General features: G+C 55.2%; 1 protein-coding gene across 10 annotated transcripts in view; it reads right to left on the reverse strand.

Moving 5' to 3' along the window:
- Positions 1-18,524, reverse strand: part of SH3PXD2A (SH3 and PX domains 2A) — a 249,237-nt gene that overhangs the window by 79,909 nt on the left and 150,804 nt on the right. For 9 of the 10 annotated variants that reach the window (XR_004346123.1, XR_004346121.1, XR_004346119.1 and 6 more), the window contains exon 6: positions 16,182-16,210. Coding sequence is in view for 2 of the 10 variants with exons in the window: in XM_032607673.1 (XP_032463564.1) it covers positions 16,182-16,210 (29 nt within the window). In the remaining 8 variants the exon portion in view is untranslated. Of the gene's footprint in view, positions 1-13,316; positions 13,338-16,181; positions 16,211-18,524 lie in introns of those variants that run through there. The other variant, XM_032607676.1, reaches the window with a different exon arrangement.

The raw sequence follows: 18,524 nt of genomic DNA on the forward strand, positions 1-18,524 counted from the left end.
CTAATTAGGGCTTGACAGCTGCTAGCCCTGTTATTTTATTTAACAGTAGAAAGAGAAGGAGCTACTTTTTCACGAGAGCACATCCCTTGTGGCAGGCACTGTGCTGTCAGAGGCATGAAGTAGCTCAAATCTTTACCAGAGCCCTCGAGGGCTAACAGTGCTTCAAAAAGAAGTAGCAGCTTGACCTACATGATATATAGGGCCTGAAATAGGCCATCATGCTCAGAGCAGCAGAGACACTGGCACAACAGTGAAAGTGATACAAATGGCATCCGGAAAAAGTATGGCATGAATTAAGATGGTCAAGACAGAGAACAAGCAATAACTCAAAGACGACTTCCAGTCACACGGGTGGAAGTTGGGGAGTGTCCTGCTGTAAGGTGTGCGAGCTGCTACCCACAGGGGCAGCTCTCTGCAGCCTGCTCCAGGGTGAGCAGCAGCCTCCAGCTCATCATCAATACTACAGCATGAAAAAATCATGCCCTTGGCCTGGGGAGGTGAGGGGTCAATGCTGCTACACCAGCAGCCCAGAGCCCTGGCCCTGCCTTCTACGCTCACAGCCTCCAAGGCAGGGTTGGCTTCAGGCGGTGTGATCTGCTCAGGGCGCACAGGGACCCATACTTAGCAGGGCCCTGCTCTTGGTTTAACACCCTCTGTTCCCAATTTGAAATCTTTAATACTTTATGAACAAGAGGTCCCCTGAATCATGTAGCTGGTCCTGCCCAGGGCCTGAGGGTTCTGGGCCACAGGCTTCTGAGCTAAATAAAGGCTGGAAGGAGCAATGTGGGGACTTAGGACCAGAGAGGAGAAGTTTGCCTAAGATCACACAGCAAGTTAGTGGCAGGGCTGAGGCTAGAACAAGCATACCAGTTCCCACTTTCTTTCTTTTTTTTTTTTTCTCTTGCGGTATGCGGGCCCTCTCACTGCCGTGGCCTCTCCCATTGCGGAGCACAGGCTCTGGACGCGCAGGGCCCAGCGGCCACGGCTCACGGGCCCAGCCTCTCCACCGCACGCGGGATCCTCCCGGACTGGGGCACGAACCCGTGTCCCCTGCATCGGCAGGCGGACTCCCAACCACTGTGCCACCAGGGAAGCCCCCCCGACTTTCCTTTAATTAATTAATTAATTAATTATTTTTGGCTGCGTTGGGTCTTCGTTGCTGCATGCGGGCTTTCTCTAGTTGCGGCGAGCGGGGGGCTACTCTTTGTTGCGGTGCGCGGGCTTCTCATTGTGGTGACTTCTCTTGTTGCGGAGCACGGGCTCTAGGCGCCGGGCTTCAGTAGTTTGTGGCTCACGGGCTCTAGTTGTGGCTCACGGGCTCTAGAGAGCAGGCTCAGTAGTTGTGGCGCACAGGCTTAAGCTGCTCCACGGCATGTGGGATCTTCCCGGACCAGGGCTCAAATCCGTGTCCCCTGCACTGGCAGGCGGATTCTTAACCACTACGCCACCAGGGAAGCCGCCAGTTCCCACTTTCTTAACGTGCATGCTAGGTACTGGGTTAAACGTTTGACTAAACGTTTAATCCTTATAAGAATCTGTATTTTACAGATGCAGAAAGTAAGCCTCAGGAAAGTTAAGCTTTTCCCAAGGCCCCACAGCAAGGGAGTGATGGGTCAGACTTGAGCCCAGGCAAGCTGGTTGGGAATGGGGAACAAAGGGGCCTAAAAACAGGGGACTTCATTCTCTGGATCCTCCCCAGCCATTGGCCAAGGGAGGCTCAATTATTTCTGTTGGGCTTCCCTTTGTAAATGCAGCCATACTCCTTTCATTTTACTCTCAGTAGGAAGGGGCCTGCCTCCTTCTCCAGGAGCTGCCTTTCCCAGAATCCAGAGTCCATGTCGGGGCAGCCCAACCCGGGGCAGGAATGCACCGCTGGACCCTCTGACCGCTGAGCCATGCAGTCAGAGCACAAGTCAGTCTCCCGGCTCAGGTGGGGAATGGGGTGCGTGAGGGCTGGAGCCACTCCACAGCCCCTTAGGGACTAAGTCCAAGGACATCCACCTAGGCCAAGGCGGGCCAGCAGAGACAGCCCAGCCCAAGTGGGTGTGGGCAGAGGCCCAGGCTGCCCCCGGGAGCACCGCAGCTGCCCAGGGGGGCTGCCCGGGCAGGCAGGTCTGCCTCCTTCTCCCACCCTGCTCAAAAAACCCTCAGCTTCTGGTTAAACACAGGTGCTGTGGGCGGACAGAGGGGCACTGTGTGCGGGGAGGCCAGCGGGGCTCTGGGCCTCTGCTCCACAGCTGCTGCCTGACCCCATAGTAGCCCCTGGGGTGGCGGCCCTCCCCCTCCACTCTCGGGCTCTCACCTCTCCCCGTGCCGGGGTGCTGGTGTGCACAGAAGAGACAAACTCAACACTGTTCAGAGTTCCCGGATCCCAGCCACCCCCCTCCCTGGGGTGGCTGCCTTGGTGGTCCTCCCCCACTTACTGGGGTACCCCCCCCTCCCATTCCCTCACCCACCAGCTCCCCCCGCCAAAGCCCGTGAGGACGAGGCAGCGGCAGCCGCAGAAACAGAGGCCAGCGGTGCAGGATGAAGTAAGCAGCCGCTGCGTCTCCAGCCCCCAGCCCGCCAGTCCACCCCCTCCCCCGGCTCACTCTCCACAAGAGCCCTGAGAGATGGAGTCAACAGCAGTGGAGCCAGGCCTGACAATCCCATCCCAGGGCCACAAAAAAAGCAATGTTTTATTTTCCCCAGACTGGACTTTCACTAACAGATTATAAATAATCAACCGCCAATTATCTAACAAGCATCTACCACATGCCCAGCTGGAGGCTCCCGGCTATGACCAACTGACTCTCCAGCCTCAGGGACGGGGCACAGATATTTACAATCAAAGACACTCTCCCAGGCACTCCTGACTGCTCCGGGAATCATGTAGGTTTGGGGGAGGCTGCGTGGCTCCCTCATCCACCTGCCTGGTGCCATCAGGGCTGCCACTCAAGTGTATCCTCATTGCCCCAGGCTGCCCAAACCCTACCGGAAAGAGCAGGCTGGAGCCAAACATAGCAGGCAGGGCCCCGGATACTGGCTCACGGGGGCAAGGGGGGATGCAGCAGGGCTGAGACCTGGAGGGCCTCGCATCTGTAACTGACACCCACCTTTGGAGCAGGGATCACAATACTTCAGCTGACATCTGGCTGGACACTGCCAGAGGAGATGGGGGTGGGGATGAGGGGGGCAGGGGCCAGGGGCAGAGTTCACTCGTGAACTGAAGTTGAGGGTGACCCCCTTTTCAAGGTTGCAGGCTGCCCTTATCTTGCCCTGGGCAGGGTCTCTGTATTGTTCAACAGGTCTCTGTGTCAATTGGCTCCAGATGTCTGGATAGTGTTGTAGTCCTAGCAAGTGTCTGGCACACAGCAGGCGCTTAACTCAAAATTTGTTATGAGTCTCTCCAATCAGATCTGAAGCTCCTTCAGGGTCTAACCCTGTCAGCATCCTCACGGCACACCGAACACAGTAGGTGGTACCAGGAAGTCCATGGTGGCTGTTGGAAGGACACACACTCAATGCCCTGAGTCCCAAGGGTTTCACGGGAAACTGAGGTCCAACTGATACCACTGCTCCAGGGCCTTCTTGGCCCCAGGGCCCTGCACTTCCTCTAGTCTAGGTTTTGGCTGGGGTGGCCTGAGGTACATACGGGCATCCTCAGGCCAGGAAAGGCCCTGAGCCTAGCTGGTGCGGTGCAGAGTAACTCATAGGCAGGCCCCCAGGCCCGGCAGAACGTCCCTGGAAGGCTGTGGGCTTCCAGCATCTGTGGTAAAGCCTTCAAAGAGATTTAAAAAAAATTTTATACATAAGCCAATATGGTCTATGGCAGATGGATGCTGCAGGAAATGGGAGTCTGAGCAAAAACAACTGGCTTATCTATGATGTCTGGTGGGAGCAGGGCTCAGCAGGGCTCGGGGCAGCCTCCCAGGGTGTGTGGCTGGAGCCTGGGGCCTCTCCTCACCCCCATCCCTCTCCTGCTCTGCATTTGGACCAATCCCCTGAGCTCTTGGATGCCACGTAAACAGAGCAGTGTGAGAGTGTGTGTGTGTGTTGTGTGTGTGTTGTACGTGCACGCTCTCTCTCACACACACACACACACACACACACCACACACACACACACACACACACACACACATATATCATTGCTTGGGAAATCCCACATCTGGCTCTCACGTGACTGAGCTATGCCCAGGAGGCCGCAGCTGGGAGGGCCTGGAGGACAGGAGAGGGTCAGGAGTGTGCGAGCTCTCTGGGGAGCACGAAGTTAACCTTTGGCACCACAGCTCAGGGACTCCAGCTAATACTGAGCTTCCACCCCGGGGAGAAGCCCGGAAGGAGACCTGTGCTCAGAGGGCTCTGTCCTGGCTCGCTGCACAAGTGTGAGAAGCTGGGGCCATTTTTCTGGGTCCCCCTGGTTTTTACCTGTGCCTTGAAAGGGCTGCTCTCTCTGTCCTGTCAATCCCGGTGAATCATCAACTACGAGGGAGACCCACTGGATGAAGATTTCCCCAATGGAGACCCGTCTGTTGTCAGATACTTAACACTTCCGAGTGCCAAGCACCTGGCTGGCCGGGCCACGGCCCTGCAGCTGTATGGAATCAGGATTCATGCCCTCCTGTCACAGGCAGGGCATGTGTCCCCTAGGAGACCAGTGGAAGCCAGAGTCCTCCTAACAATAAGGAACAGGTCAGAGGCGACCTTTGGGCAAGTTCTCTCCAACCCAGGCACATGTATTAATTTTATAATTAGAACATTTTAAGCTTCAACAACTTTAGTGAATGAGTGACCATCTGCAGTGGTATCTCTGCAGAGATACTGCCCAGCAGGTACCGGGGGGATGCGCAGGATGTGCCCCAGCCCGGTTTAGAGGATGTGAGACGCTTGCATAGCCAACGCTAAGACTGACCAGATGCCTCTGCAAGCTGCTCTCCCTCTTCTCCGGGCCGACTCATTTAAAACCTCAGGGAACCGGGGGTAGAAGGTCTCACTCAGCACCCCACCCACAGGCATATCTATGCCTCCCCTGAGGAGGCTCCCTCACATCCCACCCGCTGCGCCTCCACCATGGTAGCACTTGGACATCACATCATAACTGCTGTTTACTTTCCCACCTCCCTGACCCAACTGAGAGTCCTGAGGACACGGACCTCACTGTATCCACCTTGGTATCCCTAGGCTTGGACCACAGGGCCTGGCACAGAGGAGGTACTCAGATGTTCACTGAACAAATCTACATGACAGCCACAGCCAGTGCCAGTGAGTCAGCTCTAGGTCTGGCAGGAACCACCTAATCCTAGCAGAGTCTGGTACCAGCATCCATTCGGAAACTTGCTTCTTATCAGTTTTGGCCAAACCCTCACCCCTGGGAGAGCTGCCACTAGTGTCAACTGAGCCCCGGGCTTAGAGCAGAGAGAGAAACAGTGGTCACTGAGGAAGATGGGGAAAGGGCCCTCGTACTCAGAACCCTGTGACCAAACGCAAATGAGGAACTGACAGAGGGCTCTCAGAGCCACTAGGCTCCAGGGAGGGACAGTATACGGCCAAGAGTGACAGACCAGGAGAAACTGCCCCACCAGACAGATCTGGGACAAAAGATGTTAATATCTGCCATGTTGCAAGGTTTCCCCGGTTGGGGGGGGTGGCTATTGCCAACCAAGAGAGATACCTAATTTGGCCTCTTATCACTAGCCTGTCATCACAGCTTTGCAAGGACCTCACCTTCCTTCCGGGAACAGTTATGTACCCAGCTCTGCCCTGACCCAACAACCCAGGGAGCCTAAGGTGGATCCAAGGGCCCAGGGGGGGAGAACCCTGGCTAACAGGAAAGGCAGCTCCCAGAAACCTGCAGGGGGCCTTTTACTACAACACGGCATCCACTGGCCAGATATGCAACATTGGGAGGAAGCATCTCGAAGAGTGGGGGCTCTTCCTTCTGAGCACAAGGAAAGTGGAAGGGACTTTCTACCACGGCCCAATTTTCTTGGTACAAGAATCCAGTTCTGGGGGCTTCCCTGGTGACGCAGTGGTTGAGGGTCTGCCTGCCGATGCGGGGGAACGTGGGTTCGTGCCCTGGTCCGGGAGGATCCCACATGCCGCGGAGTGGCTGGGCCCGTGAGCCATGGCCGCTGGGCCTGCGCGTCCGGAGCAGGAGGGGCTGGCAGCAGTGGAGAGGCCCGCGTACCGCAAAAAAAAAAAAAAAAAAAATAGAATCCAGTTCTAACATTAAGAAAATCCATCTTCATACCAGCTGCTTGGGTCACATGTGGCAATGACAAGATCTCGAGAGTAAAGCAGAAAGAGTTGGGGAAAAACACTTTTTCCCCCGCAAACTTCTAAGTTTCACTGAAACTTTGGAAAATTTTTCTTTGCCGTCACATTTCAAAACTGACCAATTATAAGAATGTCACAAGCCAACTGAGTTACACACGCCACATTTCTATTTCTAAACAAAGTAACTTTAGATCAGAAAAAGGTGCTAAAACAATAAATAACTGCACATTTCCCCCAAATCCTTGTTTTTCATTGGCTTTGTTGTTACTGGAAATGTTGCCTCGTTTGTCACATGTTTATAAGCCAAAAAGCCCAAGTGGGGAACAAGTTATTTTCTGGCTGAGGGCCGTGGTGGGAAGGCATTTCTTTGCTGGACCAGAATGTGGGTGTCTCCTCCTCTGAAGAGGAAAAGCTTGTGGAAATAAAAGGCAGGACGGGGGTCTCGTCACAGCCTCCTGATGAGGGCAGAAGGGAAGCTAGTGGCTGGGCAGGCCAGTGGAGAGCCATTCTCCAAGGCCCCGAATGCCAGGCCACTGTTCTCTGTCCTCTAACTGCGCTCCCCTTCCCATACTGGTTCTGCCCCCCACCCCCAACTTGGGACACAACTAAATGCACCCTCCAGGAGCAGCCCCATCCTGGGGGTCCGATCCTGATGCCTCCTCACTGCCTGAATACCCCGAACACTGCCATCAACCCACGTGGACGACCCACCCCAATTCAACCCACCTCTATCTCAGGATCCCTGGGGAGCCCATCAAACTGCCTGGTGTTTCCTGGCCGCCGCCCCCAGAGACGCTCATTCAGTAGGTCTGGGCAGGGCCTGGGAATCTGCACTTCAACATAGCAGGCTCAGGACTCTCAGCATACCTCTGGCCTTTGCCCACGCTGTCCCCCTTCCAGACCATCTTCTCATTACCCAGCAGGAGAGGTCGGGTGATAGGAATGAGGGAGCAGAAAGAAGCTAAGCAAGCAGGGCAGAGGGAATCAAGGCCACATACCAGCTAGCTGCCTCCTTCCCGGGAGTGAGATACGTGATTCCAGGATTCGGGGAGCCCTCACCTCCCTCGCCCCTGCTTTGTGTGTGCAAGCCAGTAGGTCAGTGCCAGGGGAGTTGTGGCACAGACACACACTTTCTCCATCACACTGCTGTCACACTGGCTGGCTGTGGAACAGCCAAATCAATCAGCCTCCTTTCACTTCCAATTAGCTGGCTTTGAACTCCAGGGTGACATCAGGCTGAGGACCCAGAGCCACGAAAACAAAAATTATTTAAAAACACCAACCCGGGTGAGACGTGCCAGAACATGGACGCCTTCACAAGACACGTTCACTTTTGGCCGTTGGAGGGTGCCAGTAATGTCTTGGCCCTGTTCTCTAAGCAGCCTGGGCTTTCTCCCTGAGGATGGATGGCTCGGGCAGAAAAGAAAGCTTTGCAAGAGTCTTGCTGGGACTTCCCTGGTGGCGCAGTGGTTAAGAATCCGCCTGCCAATGCAGGAGACATGGGTTCGAGCCCTGGTCTGGGAAGATCCCACGTGCCACGGAGCAACTAAGCCCGTGCGCCACAACTACTGAGCCTACGCTCTTGAGCCCTTGCGTGGCAACTACTGAGCCTGCAATCCACAACTACTGAGCCCGCGTGCCGCAACGACTGAAGACCATGCGTCTAGAGCCCATGATCCGCAACAAGAGAAGCTACAGCAATGAGAAGCCCATGCACCACAACGAAGAGTAGCCCCTGCTCACCTCAACTAGAGAAAGCCTGCGCAGCAACTAAGACCCAATGCAGCCAAAAATAAAGTAAAATAAATTTATATAAAGAAAAAAAGGAAAAGCCTTGCTGATACACTCTCCCAGGTTTCCTTTCCAGACACATCTCCTGCCTGTCCCTTCCCTAGCCCTTCCTTCTGCCAGGCTAGACATCTCTTCTTCCCTCAAACTTCTCATCACATCCCAGACTCCAAGTCCTTGCTCAGGCCCCGGCCCTTCTACCAGGGCGTCTGCCCACCCCTCTGCTCATCGCAACCCCTTCCATCCTCCAGGACGCATCTTCAGCCCCTCCATCTTGGCTAGTACCCCCCCCCCCCCCACCGGCCCCAGCCCCTTCTATTTGACTCCCGCTGCTTGTGGGTCACAACCCATCCTGCCCTGGCCTTCATCAATGAATCACTGAGAGCATCCTGCTTTCTCAATTGAGCTGTGACCTCTGTGGGGCCGGAGACCGGAGACCAGCAATCGCTTAAGAGAAATGAAAGCCTCCGGGAGAGGCGTGAAGGCTGCTGCCGTCTGCTTTGTCTCTGCTCTTCTCCCTCTGTGGCTGGTGAGCAGAGCAGGCCGGGGTCAAGAGAGAGCCTGGCCCTGCTCTCTGTCCTACTGAGGCATTCATCCTGTGGGAAGACGAGGGACCAGAGGCTTTACAGACCTGCTCTCTCTGCTTCACCATGGCCCTCCTCACACCTCCGCCTCATTCCAGGGTTTGGTGGGAATGTGATGAGCAGGAAGCCAGGTTCTGCCCAACCCCATCACCTTGGGCAGGTGGCAGGCCCGCTCTTAGTTACTTCCTCTATAAAACGAGGAGGGTAGACTAACTTTTTATAGTAGCCAGAACCTATGGGCAGGTTTTGCTTTAAAACAAATACACCTTATTAAAGATCAAATTCAGACAAAGAGAGATTAAGGGGATATTAGTCACACCCTGTAAAGGGACCCTTTACCCAATTAAGAATCCCTGGTGACCAATGGGTTCCTTCTAGAAACCGCAGTGGGGGGCTCTCTTGGGGAAGTCCCTCTCTCAGTCTGTGGAACCTCCTGCTAGAGGTCTCCAGGGCCCAGTCCTGTTCACCTGTGGATCCCTTGGGTCCTAGCTTAGGAGGGAACAGACTTCAGTGGAAAGAGGTTTGGATCAGAAGGACCAGATTCGAATCCTGCATCTACCTGGCTAGGTGACTTCGGGCAGGTTCCTGAACCTACCTCTCCTGGTCTTTAAAAGGGGGACAAGACCACCTGCCCAGGTTATTGGGAGGCTGACTGGCAACTATGAGATGGTACACACTCTGCCTTCCCCCTCTGATTGAGAGGAGTCTCTCCTGCAGGAGGGCAAATGCCAAAGCCAGTGGTCCCTTCTGCTGGGGGACCTCCACGGTGGACCTCTGCTAGATATCCACGGTGCTGCCTCCTACTCATAATAGAAGAGGCTTAACCCTTAGTGTTTCCTGCACCAGACACTTCACACGTATTAACACATATTCAAGCCTCAAGCAACCTGGTGAAGTGCTATCGTTATACCCATTCCACAGATGAGAAACTGAGGCACCGGGAAGTTAGGACTTGCCAAGACCACACAGCTGGCAGAGCTGGGACACAAAACAGGCCATTCTGGCTCCAGAGCCTGTGTTCTTAACTCTACAGAATGTTCTGAGTCTAGGTTCTGTCTCCTCTGGGGCCAGACCCTGGGCTCAGAGAATGAAAATAATGCTTCAAGCATGTCTTTTTACTCTCAAATCCAAGGTAGGACCAACTTCTCCCCTCCTTTCTGAACCTATCAATACTTAAAATAACAACAATGGCAGCTGCTATCATTGGGAGTTGCTATGCGCTGGGCCCCCTGCTAATTCAATCCTTACCTTTAATAGAGGCAGGCACTATTTTTTACCCCTGTTTTCCACATGGGGGCATGAAGGTCAGAGGTTAAGCAGCTGCCAGTCATAAAGCAAACACATATCAGAGCAGGAGTTCAAACCCTGTCTGATGCCAAAACCTAAACTCTGAACTCCAAGCGACATGCTTCTCCGCAGTGAAACTACAGTATGCTGATCTCATTAACTCCATCCAACGATGCAGACTGTATGGTACTAAATGGAAGCAGGCAGAGCTCACCAAGTTTCCAAGAAAAGTATAAAGTAAACAGGATTTCACGAGGAACATCAACACTAGCCCGAAGAACAAACTTGCAACACTCTTGAGCAACCTCATTTGCATATAAACGAGCTGCAGCTCATCACAGGACTCCTGGGTGGGATGGGGCCTCAGACACAATCTCAGGGCCAGGATGGTCTCACAGGATCCGTGGCCACCTGCGCCCCCTCGTGGTGCAAGTCAGAACTCCCCAACCAGCGCCGGAGCCAGGCAGCTTCCCAGAACTCTGGGCGCCCCAGCCCATCTTTTCAGGTTGAAGAGAAGCCCCTGCTCTGGGGGGGGGCTGCTCCAGCCCACCTCTGAGCTCCCGCAGCAGTGCTCACCGGGAGGGGGGCGCGGCCAATCGCAGCTAACAGCAACAGACTCTTGCTACTGCCAGGCCCGGCACAAAGCCCTCTAACTGCATCACATCCTTGAATCATCGGCACCTTCCTGCAGGTGGCTGCTACTCCATTTTCATGGGTGTGTCCATCACTTTTATTGCGTCACCTTGGCTAGGCTACAATCCCCGTTATTCAACCACACGCTAATCCAGGAATTGCTGGGGAGGTATTCTGCAGGTGGGATCAGGTTCATAATTAGTTGACTTTCAGTGAAATTACACTTGATACTCCGAGGGGGTCCTGGGTCCATCAGCTGAAACGCTTTAAAGGCAGAGCTGAGGCTTCCCTGCAGGAGGAATTTCACCTGTGGATGGCAACCCCAGTCGGCTCTTGGGTTTCAGACTTGCCTCACCTGCCCCCAATCACATCAGCCAGTTCCTTGCCAGAAATCTGATAGCTCCTGCTGGTTCTGTTTCTCTAGTTGAACCTGACTGATACAACAGAACAAGTGAGGTCGCAGAGCTCAGGTGATCTGCCCAAGGTCGTGTGGCTGAGAACGGGAGCCCAGGCAATCTGACATAAACTGCCCCCCACGGCCCACACCCGATCATGGAAATCCATCTCGTCCCTCCATTGCTGCCAGAGTCCTCATCCTCTCATCACCTGTCTCCTCCCCTTAACCATCTCCACTCACCGGTCAGAAAAATCCTTCTGTGATCTAAGTCAGATTATGTCCCCCTTTCCTGAGAACCCCGTAGGGGCTCTTCATCTCACAGTGAAAGCCAAAACCCTTAAAATGGCTGGCAAGGCCCTACACGTCTTTGCTGCTGCCGCATGCCCACGACATGGCTGCTCTCCCCTCCTAACACCTTGGCCTCCCTACGTTCCAACCCAGCCGCAGACCTCCCACCCCTGGGCCCTTGTACTGGCTGTGCCCTTGGCCTGGACTGCTCTTCCTCAGGGAACCATGCCACTTCCTTGCTTCCCTGTCCAACAGTACATTCTTGTCTGCACAGTTCATCACCCAGAGCGGACTGCAAACCCCCCGAGGGCAGAAAGGCACATTCCTATAACCTCAACACTTTACACGGTACCGGCATACAGCTGGTGCTCAATAGGTCAGCTGCAGTATCTGGTCTGCAAACAAGCTGCACTTGGTCCTGCTCCCCCATCTTTGCGCAAGTGCTGTCTCTCGATTAGCAAGCCCCCGCTCTCCACCCCTAATCAAAAAAACTCCTCCTTTTCCCGGATAACGTTCTTGACTTGAGGCTTTAGCAACCTCTCTTTCCTGACCTGCAGCGTCATTCATGCACCCACGCCTTCTTCCATCCACCCTCCCATTCAACAAGCACCAGGGGACCTGCTACTGGTGCGAGCCCTGCCACAAGGTCTCTGCCTCCAAGGTGGTGGGACCCAGATAATGAACAGAAAACCCACAAGATAGAGTGCGGTTAGTGATGTGCAAGAAGCAGGGAGACCTACAGGGGCAGCTAGACAGTGGAGGTAGGGGCAGCTTCTCTGAGGTGACAAGCAGAAATCTTAAGGAGCTAGCCATGTGGAAGAATGGGGAACAGTATTCAGGCAGAGGGAACAGCAAATGCAAAGACTGTGTGGAGAGAACGAACCCGAAGTGTTTAAGGAATGGAAGGTAATGGGCGCAGCTGAGCAGAGGGCTGGGGTGGGAAGTGGGGACGGGGATGAGGGCAGAGCCTGGGGCAGGGTGGCAGGCAGGGGCCAAAGCACACACGCTCTGCAAGCCCGGGATAAGGAGTTTTTCTGGGTGGGATGGGAAATCTTGAATTTAGGCAGAAAAGCACAGTATTTGATCCATGTGTGGAAGAGCTCACTCTGGGCTGCGGTGGTGGAGGGGCTGGGCTGGGAGCAGGACAGGCTGAGGAGGAAGCTGGGGTCCTCCTGAGAGACGAAGGGAGCTTCCAACAGGTGTGACGGTGGAGGTGGGAAGAAGGGGATGGATCTGGAGGTCAGGTGGGCAAGTGAGAGGAAGGGAGAAGTCAGGGATGACCTCTCCGATGCTGGGCTTGAGCAACAGGGTGGATGGAGCGAGAAGGAAGATGCGGGAAGGAGCAGGTTCTGTGGAGCGAGGAGCAGAAATAAATTTGAGGCTACACTGTCTTTGGGGTCTCAAGGTCGCCAGTCCTGCCTCCTCTGTGAGGCTGTCAGCCACCTGAGAACTTCCTTCCTGTTGACTCCACCCTCCCCAGGCCTGCCTTGTAGTCCTGGCTCTGTGCTCAACAGGAGATCCCTCCAAGAGATCCTCCAAGGATAAGCTGGGGCTTCGAGGACTAAAATGTGACAAGAAATGACCAGGGAACAAGCATTCATGTTCTCCACGCAAACATCCCTGACTGGAGCGACCTTGGGAAGCTTCACGCGCATTCATCACTGAGTGAAGCCCAAAGTATGAACTCAAACCTTCACTTTGCCACAGACTCCAGGCAGCCACCCTCGGAGACAGCAGCTTCTCATTTGTGAAATGCAAATCCTACCAGCCACCATGCAACATGGCTCTGGGCAGCAAATTAAGAAATATATGTAAAGTTGCCAGCACATAGTAGATGCTCACTAAATAATAACAGTAGCTAGCACTTTGGGAGAACTGTCCAGTTCTCACTGTAGGCAGTGGTCCAAGCACACTTACATATAGAAGTTTATGTAATTTAATTATAACCATATAAGGTGTGTATTGATCAGGGTTCTCCAGAGAAACAGAACAGAATATTGAGAGAGAGAGAGCAAGAGAGAGCGAGCGAGCGAGCGAGGGAGGGAGGGAGGGAGGGAGAGAGAGAGAGAGGAACTGGCTCACGTGATTCGGGAGGCTTGGTGAGCCCACAGCCTGACGGCGTAGACTGACAGGCTGGAGACGCAAGGAAGAGTTGCAGTTCAAGTCCAAAGGTGCTGGCAGAATTCCTTCTTGCTTGGGGGAGGTCAGTCTTTCTCTCAAGGTCTTCAACTGTTTGGATGAGGCCAACCCACATTAGGGAGGGTAATCTGCTTTACTCAAAGTCCACTGATTTAAAAGTGAATCTCATTCAAAAACAAATGCCTTCACAGACACATCCAGAAAAACGCTTGACAAAATATCAGGGCACAGCCAAGTCGACACATAAAATTAACCTTACCAGATGGATAAGAATATTATCCCCAATTTACAGAAGGGAGGACAGGGTCGGAGAGAGTAGGAAGTCTGCCCAAGGTCTGAAAAGCCAGACTCTGAACTCCTGCAGTCTGGCTCCAGACCTGGCACTTTTAACCATGACACTAAGTGGCCATTATCATAAGCAGCGTAAATTAAATTTTTCCATCCATCCCTTTCCTGGCTGGAGAGTGGAAGGCAGAGAAACCAGGGAAGCTTTCCCTGGGTGGGGCCCTGTCTTGCTTAGGAAGCAGCACAGAACCTGAGCCTTAGAGATTGAGGGTAGGGCAGCTGGGAGGTTATGAGGCCCAGCCCTTGACTTTATAGCTGGAAACTGAGGCCTAGAGTAGAGAAGGGACTCACCCAGGGTCCCAGGGCTTCAGAAGGTAATGCTGACGACAATAAACTGACACTTCTACAGCAGTTATTGGGTCCTACGGACTTTTCCACATTAACTTATTGAATCTTCTACATGTGAGGTAGAGACCATCATTATCTGTGTTTTTTTTAGGGAGAGAAAACCGAGGCAGAGAGGTTATGAAAATTGCCTGAGGTCACACAGAGCCAGAATCTGAGCCCAGCGCTTCCCTGGTGGTACAGTGGTTAAGAATCTGCCTGCCAATGCAGGGGACACGGGTTCGAGCCCTGGTCCGGGAAGATCCCACGTGCCGTGGGGCAACTAAGCCCATGTGCCACAACTACTGAGCCTGTGCTCTAGAGCCCGCAAGCCACAACTACTGAGACTGTGCGCCACAACTACTGAAACCGGCGCGCCTAGAGCCCGTTCTCCGCAACAAGAGAAGCCACTGTAATGAGAAGCCCGCGCACCACAAGGAAGAGTAGCCCCCCTCGCTGCAACTAGAGAAAGCCCGCGTGCAGCAGCGAAGACCCAATGCAGCCAAAAATAAATAAATTTATAAAAAAAGAATCTGAGCCCAGGCTCAACCAGCCACTACACCTCTCTTCGGGAGAGCGGTGTGACAGAACGCAATCCCATGTTTGCCCCTCCTTCCAGGTTCCCCTACCTATGGCTCGGGCTGCAAGTGACAGCTGAGGAGATGCTGCAGTTCCTCAAGTTCATGAGGCAGCCTCACCCCCTGTTCATGGAGGAAATGCTGTTCTGCACCAGGGGCGGGCATACCTGAAGCACCCCTCCCCAGGTGACAGGCATGTGTGCACACGCAGTCTCATCCCACAGCTAGACACAAACACACACCAACGCACAACTGGATACATCCTAACACACTGGCACACACACACCCAAACAAGTAAACATACCCTCAAGAGCACACAACTATGAAGCCCCACATGAACACACACAACCCCCTGTACACACATGTTCCCCCCATATGTAAGCCAGGACACATCTTTCCTCATCCCAGTGAATATATAAGCACTTATACACACAAACATACGGACTCACACTCAGAAACGCACCATGCAATCGCAACTATTCCAATTCACAGCCCATCCATCACACACAGGGCACACAGACCTCTTCTGATCCACAGTTCAAAGCACCTGGCACAAGTATCTCCCTACAACGTGAGCCATTAATGTAGCCAGGGGTTCATACACACTTCCCACATCCCCAAGGCCAGAGCCCCAGATGGTTGCGCACCCCCATAACTCACCACCCCCATAAATACGGACAACACACAAGCCCACATAGATCGCTGCATTCCCGTCCCCGCCCCAACTCCAGTACAACACGGCCCTAAGTACAAGGGGCCACCCTCTCCCAATTAACTGCACCCCGCCCACGTGCTGGCATTCGCCTAGTCCCTCCTCCCCCACCCAGAGAGAATCCTCCTCTGACCCCAGCCGACTGCGCCCAGCACACAGCGTCCAGCGTCCAAGGACCTGCCCCGACGCTCCCCGTCTCCACCCGCTTCGCAAACTCGGAGTGAGCCCGGCACCTGCTGGGCCGATGCCAGGGTGGGTCGGTGGCCTCCCATCGGGCAGAGCCTCCACCCCGGCACGGTGGAGAACGCGCTCAGAGTTGGGGAAGGAGGGGAAGGTCTGCGCTGCAGCCGTTAAAAACCCAGTCTCTGCAGCACGACTCCCCTCCCTTCCCCTCCGCCCCTTTTCGGTCCTGGATCTCACCTTCCCACGGCGAAAACCCAGCCTCTCGTTTCTATTAACCCTTCCATCGCTGCCGCACCGCGGGAAGGACCGAGGGAGAAACCACATAGATGCCCAGGAGTTGGCCCCGCAGGCCCAGGAGGAGGATCCGGCTGCACACGTCGCGGGGGCTTAGGCCCTTCACAGGCATCCCCACACTCCCCACGCACCCGCTCCCACCCCCACCGGGAGAGCCCGAGGGGCGCGGTGCGAGGAGGAGGCGCGAGTACCAGAGGTCTTAGGGGGCGTGGACTGAGGAGGGGGGCAACCACAGGGAGTACCCTGGCCCACAGGACCACAGGGCAGGCGGGCGAGAACAAGCCCCCCAGAAAGTCCTCCGCAGGGTCGGAGCGGCGCGTGCACGAAGCGGGAGGGGAGGCTGGAGGGAAGAACGCCCGGAGGCTCCCTTACCTGATTTCCTCTTGGAACTGCCATAGTCCCTGAAAAAGAAGCAACAGACAGACATGGTTAGGGTCGTGCGGAGGCGCGCGGCCGCTGGGCTGCAGGGCTGCGGCTGCCGGGCACCCACGGGCCGGATGCTCATGTGATGCCGGCGGCCGGCGAGCCGCGCGCTCCGCAGCCGCACGCACTGCGCGCCGCGCCTGCCTGCGGGTCCCAGCCAGCCCGGCCTCCAGGCGCGGTCCGCCTGCCCCTCCCCGCCCCTCCCCGCCGCCCGCAGCGAGCACCCCTGCCCCGCCCCGGCCCAACTGGATGGGCTCGGTGGGCCGCTCGTGTCCTTTCCCAGGCACCTTCCCCCGTCCGTCCTCCGATGGGGGAGGGTGAGGCACGTTTCCACCCACTTCGTTAATAGGGAAACAGGCCCCGGGGGTGGTCGCTAGAACCCAGGGCCTGCCCCGCGCCGGGAGCCCGCTCCCCTCCCCTGCAGCGCTTCCCCTCCCAGTTGTTTACATTGCTCGCTCTTGCGCACTCAGCCTTTAAAGTCACGACTGAAATGTCACCTCCTCAAACCTGTCTTTCCCGACATCCTCCTCCGCTGGCCTCTGCGTAATTACAGATTTGTGTGACCCTTTGATTAAAGTCTGCCCCCATCCTAAACCCAAGGCTCCCTGAGGTCACACTGTGGCTTGTTCCCTCCCGCTGCATCCCTTGGCCTGGCATAAGTGATGGATAAATAGGGGCTGTAGTTGAATGTTGACCAGAAAAGCTCAGGCTGGGAACCTGGGATTCAGTAGGAGTGAGGCAGAGCATACTGCATGGACAAAGGTTGAGCTTCTGAGTAAGTGAGCACTGGATTCAAATCCTGTCACTGACAATAACTGTTTGGTGCCCTGAGCTGCCCCAGCCTGGAGCCTTCCTCGCCCCGCATCAAGGATTTATCCCAGACTCAGCAGCAGGCTACTTCCCAAGTCCTGCCCTCACTGCCCTCGGCCCCTCCCAGCACCCCTTCATCCGCCAGTCCTCAGGGAGCCTCTACTACGCTGGAGGTCTGTTAAGTGCTCAGGTGGGGCTGGCTGGTGATCAATGTGGAGACTCCAGGAAATGGCTTCCGTTTCCCCTGGGATCAAAGAAAATATGCCAACCGGCCAGCTAGGTCTGCCAGCTGGAAAGAGGGGGTCTCTTGGAGGAAAGGGCAGTAGGTTCACAGGGAAGGGAGTCACCCTCATGGACACTCACCGAGATTCTGATCCTATGAATCTGGGGGGTGGCCTGGGCTTTGGAGGCATTTGTTAAGCTCCAAGGTGATCTGCCTCCACAGCCAAGGATGAGGGGATCCCCCTCTGCGAGGCTTCTGTTTCCCAAACTTTGGACACAGAAACCAGTGAGTCGGAATGCTGGATCTGAGGCCCGGAACACGCATTTCTGATACCTTCCCCTTACCAGCTGCCCTGCTTGAGGACCTCCTTGGTATTTCAAGCCTCTATCAATCCTCACATCCACACTATGGAGGTCCTATCATCCCCATTTTGCGGATGAGGAAACAGAGGTTCAGCCACTGCCCAAGGTCATCCAAGCTGGGCAAGGGCTGTGGTTCATAAGCCCACCTGCCCGAATGATACTGTAACAAGGATGGGGGGAAAGGGGAACCTGTTGAATCTGTTGCCTCCAAAAGGCAGGTGGGAGAGTTCCCATCTGCCCCCATCCTCGATCTGGCAGTCCAGGAAAGCCTGAGCCAGGGTCACCGCCCTGAGACAGGGAGAGACTGTCCGGAATGCCTGGCTGTGCCGGTTGAAGCTCTACTGTGGGAAGAATTCCCAGTGAGGAGGAGAACATTGTACGGAGGCTATGTCCTGCCTAGCAGACTTGCATCTCCCAAGGAGAGAATCTCTTTCTCAGGCTTTTTTTGCAGAGTGGGGCCTGGGGAAGGGCAGAGAGTGGAGGGCAAGGGGGAACTGCCCTCCCCTGCGCCACCATTTTCCTTCTGGTCTTGCAGGAGAAGCCTCTGGGCCGGGGACCAAAATGGCTCACTGCCCAACCCCTGGCTGCCAGCAGTCCAGACGGGGGGTGGCTTCCTCGCCATCTTCTCCCCGTTTGTGCAGCTGCAGCTGCCCAGGATTCTCTTTGAGCTTGTCAGCGGCCCCAGAGGGGAGATGGGCAGGTCATTACCGTGTGACAGGGAAGCCCGCTAAGGCTCAGGAGTAGGCGAGGGACATAGTTCACAGGGGCCGAGGGCCTGCTCTGTGCCAGGCCCCGTCAGCGACTCTCGACCTGGTCATTCAACAGGTTCACCTGGAGAGCCAGTTACAAATTCAGACGTGGGGCCCCATCGCGACCTGACCTAACACAGTGTCTGCA

This window comes from Phocoena sinus, chromosome 16 (genome assembly GCF_008692025.1).
Source record: "Phocoena sinus isolate mPhoSin1 chromosome 16, mPhoSin1.pri, whole genome shotgun sequence".
NCBI classification, from domain to species: Eukaryota; Metazoa; Chordata; class Mammalia; order Artiodactyla; family Phocoenidae; genus Phocoena; species Phocoena sinus.